The 16,191-nt window shown below is 33.6% G+C and overlaps 1 protein-coding gene across 1 annotated transcript in view; it reads left to right on the top strand.

Annotated features, from left to right (window-relative positions):
* The window catches only part of LOC148283520 (uncharacterized), a 146,221-nt gene extending 132,318 nt beyond the window's left edge, over positions 1 to 13,903 (top strand). The window contains exons 8-9 of the mRNA XM_088243694.1: positions 7,319 to 7,517; positions 13,704 to 13,903. Coding sequence (XP_088099820.1) covers positions 7,319 to 7,517; positions 13,704 to 13,903 — 399 coding nt within the window. The remainder of the gene's footprint in view (positions 1 to 7,318; positions 7,518 to 13,703) is intronic.
* The last annotated feature ends 2,288 nt before the right edge of the window (positions 13,904 to 16,191 follow it).

The raw sequence follows: 16,191 nt of genomic DNA, 5'->3' as shown, positions 1-16,191 counted from the left end.
ATTATACTTCTGGTGGTTTGAAAATAGTGTTAAGCAAACATAGCAATATTTATCAGGCATTTTATTCGAGCAATGACAGGCTTGAGATTTAAATTTTTTAAATGGCCGTGCCATACAAATATTAAGAAAGTTTTTTTAATTCGTGTTTCTATTAAAGCTAATTTATTAGTATCTTAATGTTTAAGTTCAGCGAAAATAACATTTCTAACATGAAGACTCTTTTTGGCATTAGTGTAGCAGTTTTTGTTATCTCATATAGAAACTGAAATTGTGAAAACAGTTAATATATTTTTTTTAGTAATGTAAGCTATTGATTAAGTACATTATAGATATCAAAATAAAATCAATTTAAAAATTCAGAAATGTTAGGCACTTAGAAGTCGCAAATAAAAAAGAAAGTAAAAATACGTTTACGAATATAGGTATATACTAATAAAAATATGTCATCATAAATTTAAAGACTAAGAAAAAAATACAGCTGTACAAAAATATTGTAGAAGGTACAAAATATAATAATAAGCGTACATAATTAATGACATCGTATAACTAAACGGGTGTTTTGTCTATGAGGAATCTTATATATTTCAGATAGGAGAGATAAAAAATGTCTGTGTGGAAAAATCGTTTTTTCCTTGAGTTACTCCTAGGTTTCAGCAAATTAAATGTAGTGTGGAGTCTTGTTCTGTTGCGTACAATATATTCTAAAGAACCAATGAGTTAAGGGCAGTATGACGTTGTTAACCAGTAAACAGGAATAATTGATCTGCAATCACTCTTCTATAATCCAGAGTTTGAATTGTATTTGGTGTGCAGTAAAATTTGTATTTTATTAAATTTATGAATTTCTTCTGTGTCCTTTCAACGTTGTTTATATATATTTTATATTGGGGATTCCATATAACTGAAGCATATCTCATTGACTTCTCACATATGAGTTATACCGCAGTGTAAATGTTTTAATGTTTTTGAAGTCGTTCGCGTTAAAAAACCTAGCATTTTGTATGCCTTATTAAATGCAATAAATCCTGTCCTGGCCCTGATCAGTATCTCTTTAATAATGGACAGAGGATCGAGGAAGTTGACAGCTTTTATTTTTAAAAAATATTTAAAAAATACTCTTATGTATTTTTTATGAATAAAAAATAAGTTATTTAAGGGTTTCATTAATATGTATACAGTTAAGTGTCTTTGGTGAAATCACCGCCAGAATGCTGGTAGAGAAATAAGGGTAAGAATGATATACCCGTAGGATTTTTAGGGGGTGTTCTTTGAGTGCCTTTCTAGGGGGTAGTTTTCTGTGCTTCTTGGTGCTTTACGGAAAATCTGGTAATTCTGTGAATTTTCATGTAAAGAACGGTTGATTAAAAATGTATTTCTGTGTCCGTGCGGATGAAGAATACAGTTGAGTTTGGTAGAGAACCAGAATCCTGGACGAGTCCATTTGACTCGATGGCTGCTCTCATGTAAAAAACCTGAATAAATAAATCTAGTAGAAATATGTCCGCCTCGTAGTGCAGTGGTCTGTACATTCGCCTACCACGATTGAGGTTCCGGGTTCGATTCCTGGGAAGGTCAATATGAAATGTATCTTATGATCTTTACAGAATATTTTCTTTTCTCTTTCTTATATAACACAAAAATATTATACCTGTCTTTTTATTATAGGAGCAAAAATTCATAAACATTTCTTGTTTTTTTGTATACTATTTTTACAGTTTATATATATCTCATTAATATGTATTTCATTGCTATGTAATTATCCTTTTTTAAATACTCTGTTTTACCTCTTATGTATATTAAAAAAAAACAAAAAAAAATATTTAAAAAAAATAATAATTAAAATGTATCAATTAAAAAAGTGGTTTTACACTGCAGTACTTTATGTTCCTGTTCAGGCATCTGAAGTGTAAGTCTGATCACTGTACTTTCATGTAACGGACGATCGATGAATGTCACATTGAGTGTACCAATGTAGTGCTCTATACACCACTGGGTGCGTACAGGGATATGATCATGAGGTAAATCAAACATTTAGACGAACTCTAATTATTGTTATGTTCATTATTTAAAAAACATAATTTTACTGCAAAAGTGTGTAAAAATGTGTCTTTGTACAATCACACAGACACAGAATTCGCGTGAATTTAGTTCGCTTAAGCATCCCTTATTTAGGGGCGGAAAGTGCCGTGAATTAAGGCAGATTCGGGGATGGGTTTCAGGGAGGGTTGCAATTTACGAGAACGGGAGGCTGCTCTTATATTTAAGGGTTGGGGGCGATTTCCCACCCCACTGTTCCAAACCTCAACGTGTTTAGGCAAATTGCACTTACAAAGAGGGTACGTACCTAAAACAGGCGGTGCCGTATCTAATAGGCTATACATACGTATGCCTACACAGAACATAGCCTCTAGTATTGCCTTATGACTATATGATGAATAATATGTTGTCATATAAAACAGGGGTTTTCAACTTTTTGGATCAGATTTCATATTACAAAAAATAAGAATTGTGATTTCGTAAGGTATTTTATTTTATTTGGGAAATCAACAGTTCTGACAAAACAAAAACAAACCATCACGCCGTTTCCCCGTAAGGGTAGGCAGAGAGGATAGAACGACACAACACTATATCTTTGCATACAGATCTCGCTTCCTCTACATTCATACATCTTCTCATGCACGCGCGCCGATTATTCCGACTTTTGACATGTCCATCTTTAAGTATTTGTTGGATTTGGTCATGCCATGTCTTTCTTGGTATTCCTCTATTTCTGCATCCATCAACATTCGCATTGTAAATATTCTTAGCCGTTCTCTCGCTGTCCATTCGTTCTACATGTCCAAACCAGCGCAGAGCTCCTTGCTTGATTTTGTCGATAATGCTTGTCTCAGCTTTACATAATGTACGGATCTCAACATTTGTGCATCTATCGTACATTGTTTTACCACACATTCGCCTGAGAGATCGCATTTCGACAGCATTCGGCCTACTTTCATCCCTGTTTTTCCAAGTCCATACATCGCTCCCATACATCAGGGATGGGACCAGGACTCCGTTGTGAACTGCCAATTTTGCCTCTTGTGACAAGCATTTATTTGCCAAGGTCGATTCAAGTGCACCGTTCACTCTGTTCCCGGCACTCACCCTCCTTTCAATATCTTTCTCAGTCATTCCATCCCTAGTGAACATACTTCCCAGATCAACAGTTCTACGTACATATTTATAGTAAACAAACAGATATAGTGTATAAACTCAGAACTAATAACAGATTTCCACAAAGTGAACAAAGTTAGTAAAGAAAATATATTACATATTAAATGAATGCATATAAGTTTATACATATAAAAATGTTATTTTCATGTACTCGTAAATATTTTTCAATTATCAAAGATTTTTTTATTCATTTTTTAAGAACAGTAAGTTATTGTAAATTGGGCGGGATTAGGACAAGGATGCTTGAAGAGAGAATAAGGAGGGGAAGGAGGATGTACATATTTATTATTATAATGTCTACTAAGTTACATAATGCATTTTTAGTGTTAATTTTCAATCTGATAGAGTGATGTTTGTGTAATCTATATCTTTAATTTTTTTTGTTGTACACTGAAAAAGTCCTACGAAAAAGGGCATTTTTAACATACGATGCTTGTGATTTTTCTATTTGCCTCTGTTTTGGCATTATTTTTTTCGTACATTTTGATTATATTATACAGCTTACCCACCGCATACCTTAGACCGCATCCGAGGACATAAGCCTCCTTGGCGGTGCCCATATACGCGGAAAAGTTGCTCGTTGCCGAACGAGAAAAGCTGCCCGAAGGAGCTCTCTGTAATCTGGTAGCCTTAGCATCTTTGTGCTGAAAGAAGGTAATCCAGAAGTACATAATATGCACTTCATTGGATTGAGAAATAAGGGATTTTTTCACTGACTGAGATTAAATTTATTAGACATGATCAATTCGCCGAAATTATTACAAAACTTTTTACAAGCCTTGAAATTGAACGTAGTTTTGCAGAAAGCGGCCAGCTATAGAAAAGTGAATCTAAGATAATAGCACTTTTGTGCAAATAATGGATAATCACATCTACACCGCAGTTGGAATGTTTTTGACTTTAACAAATTATAAACAATGAACACGTCAGTTTTTTTTAACATCACAAACAATAATCTAATTATGTATTTGACCAGTTTTAATGAGTTTTAAAGTACTGTTAGATTTTCCTAGTGCTGTGTGTGTTTGCTGCAAATTGAGAAATGCCGTTTTTATGATTGACAACATTTTCAGAAGGTGATAAAAACAGTTTTTTGTATGAAAGCGGCCTGGCTGTTTTTAGCAGAACATAGAATTGACTACACAATAATAATATATAACATTAATATCTTATTTTTTCAAATTTGTGGACTGGCTGCTTTCTGCATAACTACGTTCAATTATTTTCGGAAGCCACCAGATCTGTATATCCGACAAAACCTATAACCGGGCCACGGATAGTAGCGAGAAGCTCCGTTTGGTGAGCATAGAGAGGGGGAAAGGGACAAGACCACAGAATTTGTTTAGAAAATTGATTAGGATATCCGCAGCAGCACAAAGGGAAATCAACAATATTGAAAACAAATAATGTGTCATTAAATTTACCATGACCTGATAAAACCTGCGTAGTCCAGAGATCGGGGATTACCCAAGAAGATTTTAAGCGCTGACGGATTGAAGAATAAAAAAGAAAGGTGCCCTCCCTGAAGGGGAAGATTCTCATCGCGATTGCCAAGCATCAAGAAGAGCATTTAAAGACATTTTTTTATTGCAATATTTGAGTTTGTCCAAATGTTCATAGACAAAAGACTGGATTTCACCCCCTCGGGGGTCATTAAGATTAACAAATTACAACAGGGATGGAGAATACCTTAAATAAGGGAATTGGAAGTCAAGGCTTATGACCTGTCATTGGCTGGTTTGTGTGTAAAGTGGCCACCTAAACCAGCCAATGACAGGTTATAAGCCCTGTAAATGCTTTGACTTCCATATTCCCTTATTTAAGGTATTCTTCATCCCTGTTGTAATTTGTTAACATTTTTTTTATCCGATTAAGACATTCCTTCATTTGGGAGTAGACGGACGCCATCAATAACAGAGGAACGCTTTTTTTTTCTTTTTTTTTAGTGGCAATTTGCTGATCGTCGCTGGACTGGTTGTCGAAACGTTGGAACGAAAAAGATGCTATCGTTCTTTTGAGTTATTTTAGTCACAATGTAACATCTTGTTTATGTAAATAATTATCATAATCATAATAATGGTTTATTGACAAAAAAAACAAATTCTTTATCTACTACATACATACTTTTGTAATAGATTTCTCTGGATTATGTCTAGTCTGCCTCACTAGGTACAACCTGTTTTAAGGCAGACATTTCTATGCAAAAATAAACAACAACATGACTACCTACTAGTTAATTTATTATTAAGTTAAACAATATATATATATCATTTATTATTTTAGAATGTTTTTTAGTAAGTTTTCCGATGTTTCTCTACCTTCCACTAACCATTTTATTACAAATTTATTTAATTGAATTCAAGTCATGGTTTTGTAATGTTCAGGTAACATATTGAATATTTTGGGGCAAAGAAACCTGAAATTTCTTTGCCCGAATTCAGAGTTTGTGGTAGACCCCATGACCCATCCTTTAGTTTGACTTCTGGTAGTGTGGGAGTGTTCCTTTTGGGATTTAGTAGTTTTCACGTAAAGCGGACGCAAACGCTTTAGGGGATTTTAAAAAAATAAAATGGCGATCACGGGCCGATTAAAGTCCGCGGGCCGCAGTGTGGAGACTCCGGATTTAAGGGTTATAATGCGTTCTAGTTATGGTTACGGATGGATGTTTCTGGTCGTAATAATTGGAATTTGTAACGTTAATCGAATTGGGGGTGGTTCTACAGATGAAACAGATAGGGGATGATCGCGCTGCGTGCTTTTAGTTGCGACTAATTTGCAGGATAGATTTATTCGCAATTGTTAAATAAGGCAGAATATTAAATGAGAACCCAGGACCTCAAGCGTTTTTGACGATCGCACCAACAACTAGACTACGTGGCGGAGTATATTTTATTATCTGATCTCCAGTATATTTTATTTTTTAGTATTTTTATCTAAGAGTAGCTATCGTCTTGACAACACTCATTCACTGTTCTGGCTTTGAGCAAAAATACGTCACGGTTTCGGACAAAATTGACAATTGTTTAATTTACAAATCGCACCCTCAGAAATACACTGTAGTATGTCTAAATCGGCTATTTTGCAGCAGAGTAAAAAAATCATCCAATCCACATGTGTTTGATCGTGCCATCCGACATTTAAAAAAAATATATCTTAAAACTTCAAGTACAAAGAATACGTACTTTGGCGGACTTATTGCATGTATATTATTTCTTAGGCATCCAGATGCTGTCAAGGCTTTACTCGTTTCTTCCCGCACTTCGGGGTTTGGGACGCTGTGGCTCGAGATTTTAAAACCTAAATATTAAAAAATGTTTGAATTTTTTGTTTTACTGAGATAGACAATAGAAATGTTCTAATTTATTTATATATACGCCCAATGGGCCCAATTTTAAGGACATATTCATACATAGAAAATTATTATAAAGAAAAGTAGAAAGACACAATGGTATATAGTAGACTTGGTAGGAGTGGAAGCGGGAGAGAGGTGTTAATAATTTAATTTGATTCAGTGATCGTTTGAAAGAAGATAACTTGTTATCAGAGAAATCAAGACTGGTATGTTTGTTGGTAGACCTAAGAATTCTGGGCATAGGGGAATGAAAATCATGATTAGTTCTATTGTTATCGGTGTGAAAGAGTAAGTTTTTTCTGAGGTTTCTAGTTGGGATATTTAATTTTATCGAGCTCAGTAGTTCAGGCGCATCAAAGAGTGAGTTGAGAATTATAAATAGGACTAGAAGGTTGGATTTATTTCGACGGTCTTGAAAAGAAGATATATTTAAGGTAGTTTCTAACTCATACGTATATTTGTTTCTCGATCAGCCCAACCTCCAGCCTATGTTTCTTTAAAATCAATCAATCAATCATCGGGAATTGCTACCAATTGTTTTTTATTTGCATCTTGTTGTGGTCAGAAGGCCTAATTACACCCAGGCTAGAGAAAAATCACATTCAATTTTTCAGTTTTCTCCGGGAATCGAACGCGGAACCTCCAGTACGTGAGTTAAGCGTCTGAACCACCACACCACGAAGGCCGCCAAATTAATTATAAAGGTTGAAAGTAATAGGGTTTCATTACTTATGAGATTCTTTTTCTTTTCAGCTCTGGTCTTCGAACAAGTGGAGCTTGAAGGACGAGTATAAGCTCCTCTCAGAGCTGGGGGCCCCCGCCTACTACGAGCAGGGCGGAGTGCCCCTGTTCGCGCCCTCGGCCGCCCCGGTGGCAGCAACCCCCGCCCCAGAAGCCTTGCCTTCGTACGACGCCCCCGCCCTGTACAACCCGCCCATCGGGACCAGCCTAGGTAAGAAAAATTATATATGCATATCTAGTTTGGTTCCCACGGTACAATGCAGTATATATATAATACATATGAACATATATATCTTTTGATATATATTTATGTTTTTTTGGTCCAAAATTTTGACCAATCTCTTCTTCTGACCAGTCTGTTTTTTGGTTGGTCGGAAGATAGATAAAGGTACTTATTTTTTTAATTATTTTTTTTATTTGAAAATTTATTTATAAACCCTTATTACATTCATTTTACAAAAAATAATATGAACATTTTTCATTCATACTTGTATAATTTGTATAATTTCAGTCCCTGGTTCATTAGTCTTAATTATCCTTGTCTTGTTTTAGAAAGTTGTACATGGTATTTGTCTGATATTCTCGTATTATGTCCATGTTGACTACAATTTTTTACAAGATTTAGTTCTTCGTCTACAATTACATCAGTGGCTAATTTATGGATAAATTTTAATGATTCTAGTTGAAAGAGTTCAGATATATTTAATTGCTTAGTTTGTTTAAAAAGTTCTCTAGTTGCAGTTAGATAGGGAAGGTCAAATACTAACTTTAATATTTTATTTTGTTGTCTTTGTAGTCTGTTTATGTCACTATCCTGCTCCCCATAATAGTTGCGTATAACATATTTTAGTTTTTACATAGGCTTCATACATTAGAATTTTTTCCGTTTTTGGAACAAAGTTTTTGATTTTTAAAAAAAGACTCGACAATGTCGCCACTTTGCTAATTAAATTGTTGACATGAATTGTCCATGTCAATTGTCTGTCTATTGTTAGTGTTAAGTATTTAACATGTTCAATTTCAGTTAGTCGTTCATTATTTATGTAAGCATCTACTTTATGACATTTTTTTCTAGATTCAAAATGGATAATATTGCTTTTTTTTTCATTAAGTGTAGGTAAGTTTGTGTTTGTCCATTTAGTCAACATAGCAAGGTCTTTGCTTATGTCATTGTTTGTCAATACGTCTGTTTGATTTTTATAGAATAGTCGAATTCAAGGAAAAGTCCGATGCTGGGACTGGACAATATTGTCCTGTCTTCTTTTGGACGCCACTTATGCATTTGCGCTTCGAAATCCTATCTGAGGTTATTACGTGATAGTAAATACTTTGTCAAAGCCTCATGCCTTCGAACTTTTCTCTGAGACCTCTGTATTATCCGACTAAAAGTGTGTCTATTCAGAATAATAAAAATACTGTCGCTAAATGTAAAGATTAAAACCACAAGATTTGATGACGAGCACAAGACGGAAGGCTTCCGCACTTCCTGATGATGGGGGAGGAGGAATTTGCGGTTGATAATCGTGGCTCAGTGGTTGGCACAAAGGTCTAGGACGCCACGACATCAGGGGTCAAATAGCAGAACTGTAAATAACTGTATTTATTTTTTTTATTTATTTTTTTTGTTTTTTAACAATAAACATAAATGATAAAACAGAGCATTAAAAAAATAAAGCATAATTACATAGCAATGAAATACATATTAATAGTAAAAATAGTGAACAAAAAAATCCCACAAAGGCGTGGCCTGTTCGTGGGTATACAAGAAAATTTTAATGAATTTTTGCTCCTATAATAACTAATGGACAGTTATAATATTTTTGTGTAACATAAGAAAGAAAAAAATAAAATATTCTGTAAAAGATAACAAGGTATTTTTTTTTATAGTAATTAAAAAAGGAAATAAAAAATATTTTTTAAAAAACACAAAAATATTCCTTATTATTAAAGGGTAACAAAATAAATCATAGAAAAAAAGAGTTCATATCTTTAGTTTGAATCCAGGATAGTGCGTGTTTTTTAAAAGAAGGAACATTTTGAAAGTTTGGAATCAATGCAATATTATCAGTAAAAAAGAATTTTAACCTAACTTCCTTTTAAGTTAAATTCCTGACGATGAGGTAGTAACCTCGAAACCGGTCGAAGTGTAGTAAAAAAATGAAAGTGGCTATTTTTTTGGTTTTATTGGTATATTTTTTTACACCTTTGAAGACAAAGGTATTTTGGCCATGACTTGTGTGGAATTTAGGAATTTTAATAATATGTTGGTATCTGAGTGACTTATTCATCTCAAATTCCTTTCTTTTTTATATATTTGTATAATATGATTTATTTTATAAAAAGTGTCTTAAATATTTTAAATAGACTTTCCGGATTAAATGTTGAGGGTTTTTTTTAGAATTACTTTAATAATTAATCTTTGTACTATTTTAAGGGGGTTTAACATATTGGCGTATGAACCACCCCACCCTACAATACCATATTGTAACAAATATTGTACAATTGATGTGTAAATATAAGTTATTACATCATTGAAATAAAAAAATACTAAAAGATCATTGAGCTTCGTCATTTTGTTTAATTTCCTTTACAGAGATAGGCCTATTACTCTGGGGACGTTACAAATGAACTGTGGTCGGGTTAGGTTACCTCGGCAGTCTGTTTTGGCGGGAAAACAAACTGGGTGTAAAATAGAACCTATCAACGACTCCAAAAGATAAATTAGACTAATTAAAGGTGTTTTTACAGTCAAACTGTTCTGTTTAAATGTGTGATTGCCGGCTGCTACAGAAAGGTGGACGATTCAAACATCAGGGGTTATTTTGAATTTGTATTTTTTTTAAATAGGAAAGCTACAGCGAATCCCCAAATTAACAGGGAGAGTACGAGAGATGATTTATTCGATGAAAATAATCGAATGCATTAAATTACCAAATTAATTTAATTTTTTATTTTGATTTATTTAAATTGAAAACATACTATACGTAATTTTACATAATATTCCCAAGGAGTTTTTGTAGGGACATGCAGATAACATTATTTTTTTACAGACGTTTTCATATTTTAAACTATAACATTATTTGACTATAACATTATTAACTGACGTATGGTCTGATTGGCGCATTTGCGGTCGCAGGCCCTATGGCATGGAATGCTCTCCCAGCAGAGGTGCGAGGCTGTGAAAGTGAAGTGATGTTTCGGAAAAAACTTAAAACCCACTTGTTCTCTAAATCATTTGAATAAATCCGTAGCACGTGACAACAAAATAAATTATTTTAATTGAATTGCAAATTTAAAAGCTTCAATTAAATTAACTTAACAATAGAATCACCATGTAAAGCGCCCTTGAGGTATTTTATTACGAAAATGGCGCTATATAAGTTATCCATAATTTATTTATTTAATTGGCTGGGGAAGCTGCACTAAAACGACTATGGCTTCAGCAGCTATAACTCAAAAATCAGTGATAAGAGTTATATTAAACAAACCATACCGCTACCCGAGTGATTCGCTCTTCAAAGAATTTCAAGTGCTGGATATTTGTCAACAGAATATATTGAGGTCAGTAGCAGTCACGCATCTCAACAGGGAAAATACGCAAGGGTTTGTCATGTTCATAATACTAGACACTCCAATAAGGATCTGATTCTACAGAGAGGAGTTAATACTTTTTTGGCTCAAAGGCAGCAATATTACATAGGCCCGAGGGTATATAACTTTATCCCAGATTCATGGAAATGTGGTGGGATTGCCAGGCTGAGGAAGGTGTTGACTGCATTTTTAATCCATATTGGTCGGAGGGAGTCAGAGAAATTGTTGTCCGATGTAGAAGGACGTAAGCTAGTTTCTTGTTTTACTAGTAATGACTTAGGACTTAGGATATAGAGATTTTGGTATTATTTATGTTTTCATTGTAGATTTATTATTTACTTTTAAGACTGAAAAAGCACACATAATAATTAAACTGTAATTACTTTTTAATATTATTATAAAATACATCATTTACTGCCTTAGAACGGGCAACTCCTTCTTCTTTCCTTCCCATCCCCTCTCCTCTCTTCATAGTAAAGTGTTATTTTTTTTTATACATATATTTATTTTTGTTAATCTTTGCTTTTAATTTTTGTATAAAATTGTATGATTCAATATGTCCATATATTTATAATTTTCTCAAACTGAACGGTTTGGGTAGGTAGGAAGAAGTTGCCTTAAGGCAATATGCCCGCCCTTATATGTGTATTTATTGTATATGTATATAAAGTGTCAATAAATAAACGGGGAAGGTTTCCCTAGTTAGGCAGTTTAGATGAACCACCAGCAAAAATAAAAAATACGTATGTTTACTTTTACTACTTAATTAATTTGGTATATAAATAATTCATTGTAAATTGCTGTAATAAATATATAAAAATAAAATAAAAAAATTACAAAAGCAGAATAAAAATTATGATTCACTACAAATTAAAAGGGTGTGAAAAGGTTTTAAAATTACAAAATAAACATAATACAAGGTATGGAAATAAATTCAAAATGATATGTACATAATACAATCTGTAAAGGAAAAATTTAAAATATAAAAAGTTAAAAAATTACATGAATAAAAAAGTTTTAAAAATTGACAAAATATATGTACCCAATACATTCGTTTACTAATCCGTTATCATGATAAACGAATGGAATAAAAATCAAAGTGTATACAATTCAATAGTTCGAATGAAAGTCTGAATGCAACAATTCAGTCGTATGTAAAAAATCGAATGCAATTGATTTATAAAATCTTTCGAATGGATCAATTCATTCGAATGAAAATAATCTAACGCATTCGATTGCTAAAATCATTCGAATTAAAGTACGAATGCTGCAATTCATTCATATTAAAGTAATCGAATGCATTCGATTACTAAAATCATTCGAATGAAAGTCCGAATGCAGCAATTCAGTCGTATATAAAAAATCGAATGCATTCGATTTATAAAATCTTTCGAATGGATCAATTCATTTGAATGAAAATAATCTAACGCATTCGATTACTAAAATCATTCGAATTAAAGTACGAATGCAGCAATTCATTCATATTAAAGTAATCGAATGCATTCGATTACTAAAATCATTCGAATGAAAGTCCGAATGCAGCAATTCAGTCGTATATAAAAAATCGAATGCATTCGATTTATAAAATCTTTCGAATGGATCAATTCATTTGAATGAAAATAATCTAACGCATTCGATTACTAAAATCATTCGAATTAAAGTACGAATGCAGCAATTCATTCATATTAAAGTAATCGAATGCATTCGATTACTAAAATCATTCGAATGAAAGTCCGAATGCAGCAATTCAGTCGTATATAAAAAATCGAATGCATTCGATTTATAAAATCTTTCGAATGGATCAATTCATTTGAATGAAAATAATCTAACGCATTCGATTACTAAAATCATTCGAATTAAAGTACGAACGCAGCAATTCATTCATATTAAAGTAATCGAATGCATTCGATTACTAAAATCATTCGAATGAAAGTCCGAATGCAGCAATTCATTCGAATGAATTGGTAATTAAATGAATGAATGGCTGACTGATATATGAATTTTATACATCAATAATAAAAAAATACCAAAAAAATAAATAAATCTTATGTCTATTGTGTACATACATCTAATTTTTGATTGTCGACATTTTAATCTCACCCACATGATAAAGGTTTCAGTTCTTTTACTTCACTAAAGTCGACAGATAGAAGAGCTGAGAAAATGTGAATGTTTAAACATGGGCAGAATGGTGAATGTTACACAGTGTGTAAAGTGGCCACTTAAACTAGCCAATGACAGGTCAAGCCTTGTAAACGCCTAGACTTCCATATCCCTTCTCAAAAATGTTTTCCCTCTCTGTTGCAATAAATTTAAAAAGGGAAATATCACTTTCATTTTTTACATTTTTAGGGTAATATTTTTACATTTTTATGGTAAGTAATAAGGAGGCCCGAAAGGCCGAATGTACCAGCATGTATCAGTCGGCCACAATTGACTTAATGTTTATAAATGACTTCAGCATTCTTTTCAAGTCTTTTATTTCTAATTTTAATGGCTTATCAGCCAAAATTTTTACGTAGATATTAAATATTTCTGTAAATTGTTTGTGGTTTAAGTAGCATTATTTTGAGCGAGAGATCATTCTTTATTACATTAAGATTACTCCGATCAATAAAAAAATGCGAGGCCCAAAGGGACGATACTTCTAGGGGGCCCGCAGGGCCGATAAAACGAGGCCTTGAGTGCCGAATTCTCTAGCATGTAACAGTCGGCGACAGCTAGCTGTTGTCTGCTAGGATATGGTAATTTCTTTTGTAAATTAATTATTGTTGAAATAACAAAAGCAATATATTTTCGTGTACAGGCGGCGCTGAGGGCAACACGTTCGCGCTGGCCGGCAGCCCCGGGCTGCCGCCCCCGCAGCCGTGCCCTTCCCCGCTGCTGGCGCCCCCCGGGCCCCCGCAGCCGCTGCAGCAGCCGCCCCCGCACTACCCGCTGCCCGGCTTCGCGCACTACGCACCCCCCGGCGAGTCGCCGCCCCCCGCATTGCTCACGTGTAAGTAGTCAATTTATTTTATTAACATTTTGTGAATGATACTAGAAATGAAAAATACTTTTTTGTTCAATTATCATTGCTGATTTATTTATTTATTTATTCACGGGCTATACAAATAATAAACAGGCAAAAAACGTTATCTCGAAAATATTCGGATTTGACTTTATGATACAGTTTTGTAAAGTTTTTAGCGCTCTACAAACTGGCAAAATCATATTAAATCGCATATATCTGTAGTTTTAAAAATAAATTTAAGGTTAGGTCGTATACCAGGTATTTTATTCAGACTAAAAGCTTTAAATAACCTAATATTGACTTAATATAAAATTAAGAAACGGAAAAATTAAAAACGTGTTCTTAAATGAGCACTTAACATCTTACTATATTTAAATAATTTATTATATAAATAAAAGACGAGCGATACTTTAATCCATAAATTTGGAATACCCAGTGACCGGTTTCATCGCTTTCGCGACATCTTCGAGACTAGTATCTTTATTACTCTAAGTCTTAATTTATTTTTAAATAAATTAAGGCGCATGTAAAACAAATCAATAGATGAAAAAAAAACATTATTGTTAGAGCAAGAACGATAGTGGAAAGAGGAAAGTGCTACAGACTGGCAGATGGAATAAATACTTATTTCTTGTCACGCGAAAGGGGACACTAAGATTAATTTTGGAGAGTGGGTTAAAAGATAGGCTCATCGAAAAGAGCTGGTGACGTCACGCACGGAATTATTTTAAAAAAAAATCATTATCATCATTCCTAATCCGCACCTAATGATGCATAGGGCACTGGATTGGTACACCAATCGCAGCATATCTCGATCAATTTTGTTACATGAAGGTAAGGTGATCAGTCTTACGCTTCAGGTGCCAGTCCAGGGGCTATGAAAATATTCTAGTGTGCAAACACCCTTTAAAATAAATATTTTATATCAACCATGTCGGGAAACAATCCCGAGACCTCTTCAATATAAATCAATTAATTTATTTAAATATAACATATACATTACAAACATATATTACAAAAGGAAGGCACATATTATAAAAAATAAACAAATACACGAAAGAGACTCATGTCAAAATAGTAGGAGAATCCTGCTCAGGAAAACCCCTTCGGATACATGGAACAGATCAATATACAGAGAATTGTTGTTCAGCATGCGTCAGCCCTTCCAACAGGCATAACCATCGGCAGGTTGATCCTGTATATCGGAATATGAAACAATCTATTCTGACGCTGTCTTGGGTAATTATCAAGAACATACAAACCAATGCTCATGATAATCTCAGAATTGTCGATCATACCGCTCAACAATCGATAAAAATGTGTAGTCAAATACACATTCCTTCTAGTCTCTAAACTGTTGTAGCCGAGCATACCCTGGAGAAACTCGGTCGGGTAGAGCCAGGGATAATATCTTGCATGGTAGGCAAACGCGCTGACCATTACACCACGAGGCCGACAAAAAAAACAAAACCTTAAAAAAATCGTTGCGACAATAAGACGATACATGAAAATATATTTATTTTTTATTGCTTAGTTTTTAAAAGAGAAAAATGGTGAACTTACGCATTTTGTCATCATTTGTATAATAATGCTCCCTGGTTAGAAGTCGTTTAGAATATATTTCTCCAGTCTGGTCGCTGGTCGCCCAATTATCGTGTACATTCTGATTCACTCGAGCGCGTCCAGAAGAAATTTCTAAAATATATTAATTTTAAACTTCATATTGCAGCTGCTTTATTTAATTATAATCAATTGTTATCTTCAGCAAATCTTTTAAGACTTTCTGATAGAAGAATCCTGACTGACCTAATAATACTTTATAAAGCGATCAATTCATATTAATTTACTGTCCAGATTTGCTGGAGTTGGTGTGTTTCCGTGTACCTGGTTGACATACCCGCCACAGATCTCCTTTTTGTTCTGCAAGTTTTAGGACCAACTATCACATGCACTCGCCTATCCCTAGGCTCCATAGATATGGCAATCAGTATGAGGACAAGGCTGATATATTTGGTTCTGGACTTGATAGTTATAAAACGAGTCTGATTTTTTTTTCTCGCGCAATTATTCTTAAACTTTTCTTTATATTAAAAAATGTTTTTCCTTTTTTTGTTTTTTCATATTTTTGTATTTATTTCGTTAATATTTTTGGTTGCATATGTGCATTTACCTACTTGTTGCTATTGTTATAGTTATGCAATTTTATATATTTTTGTTTTATATTTGTTTTTTTTTTTTCATATTTATGTTCAATTTATGTTAAAGGCAATTTATGCCGTTT

This window comes from Micrasema longulum, unplaced genomic scaffold (assembly GCF_059751315.1).
Source record: "Micrasema longulum isolate JH-2025_06_02 unplaced genomic scaffold, ASM5975131v1 h1tg000225l, whole genome shotgun sequence".
NCBI classification, from domain to species: Eukaryota; Metazoa; Arthropoda; class Insecta; order Trichoptera; family Brachycentridae; genus Micrasema; species Micrasema longulum.
This window is presented reverse-complemented; position numbering and strand designations above follow the sequence as displayed.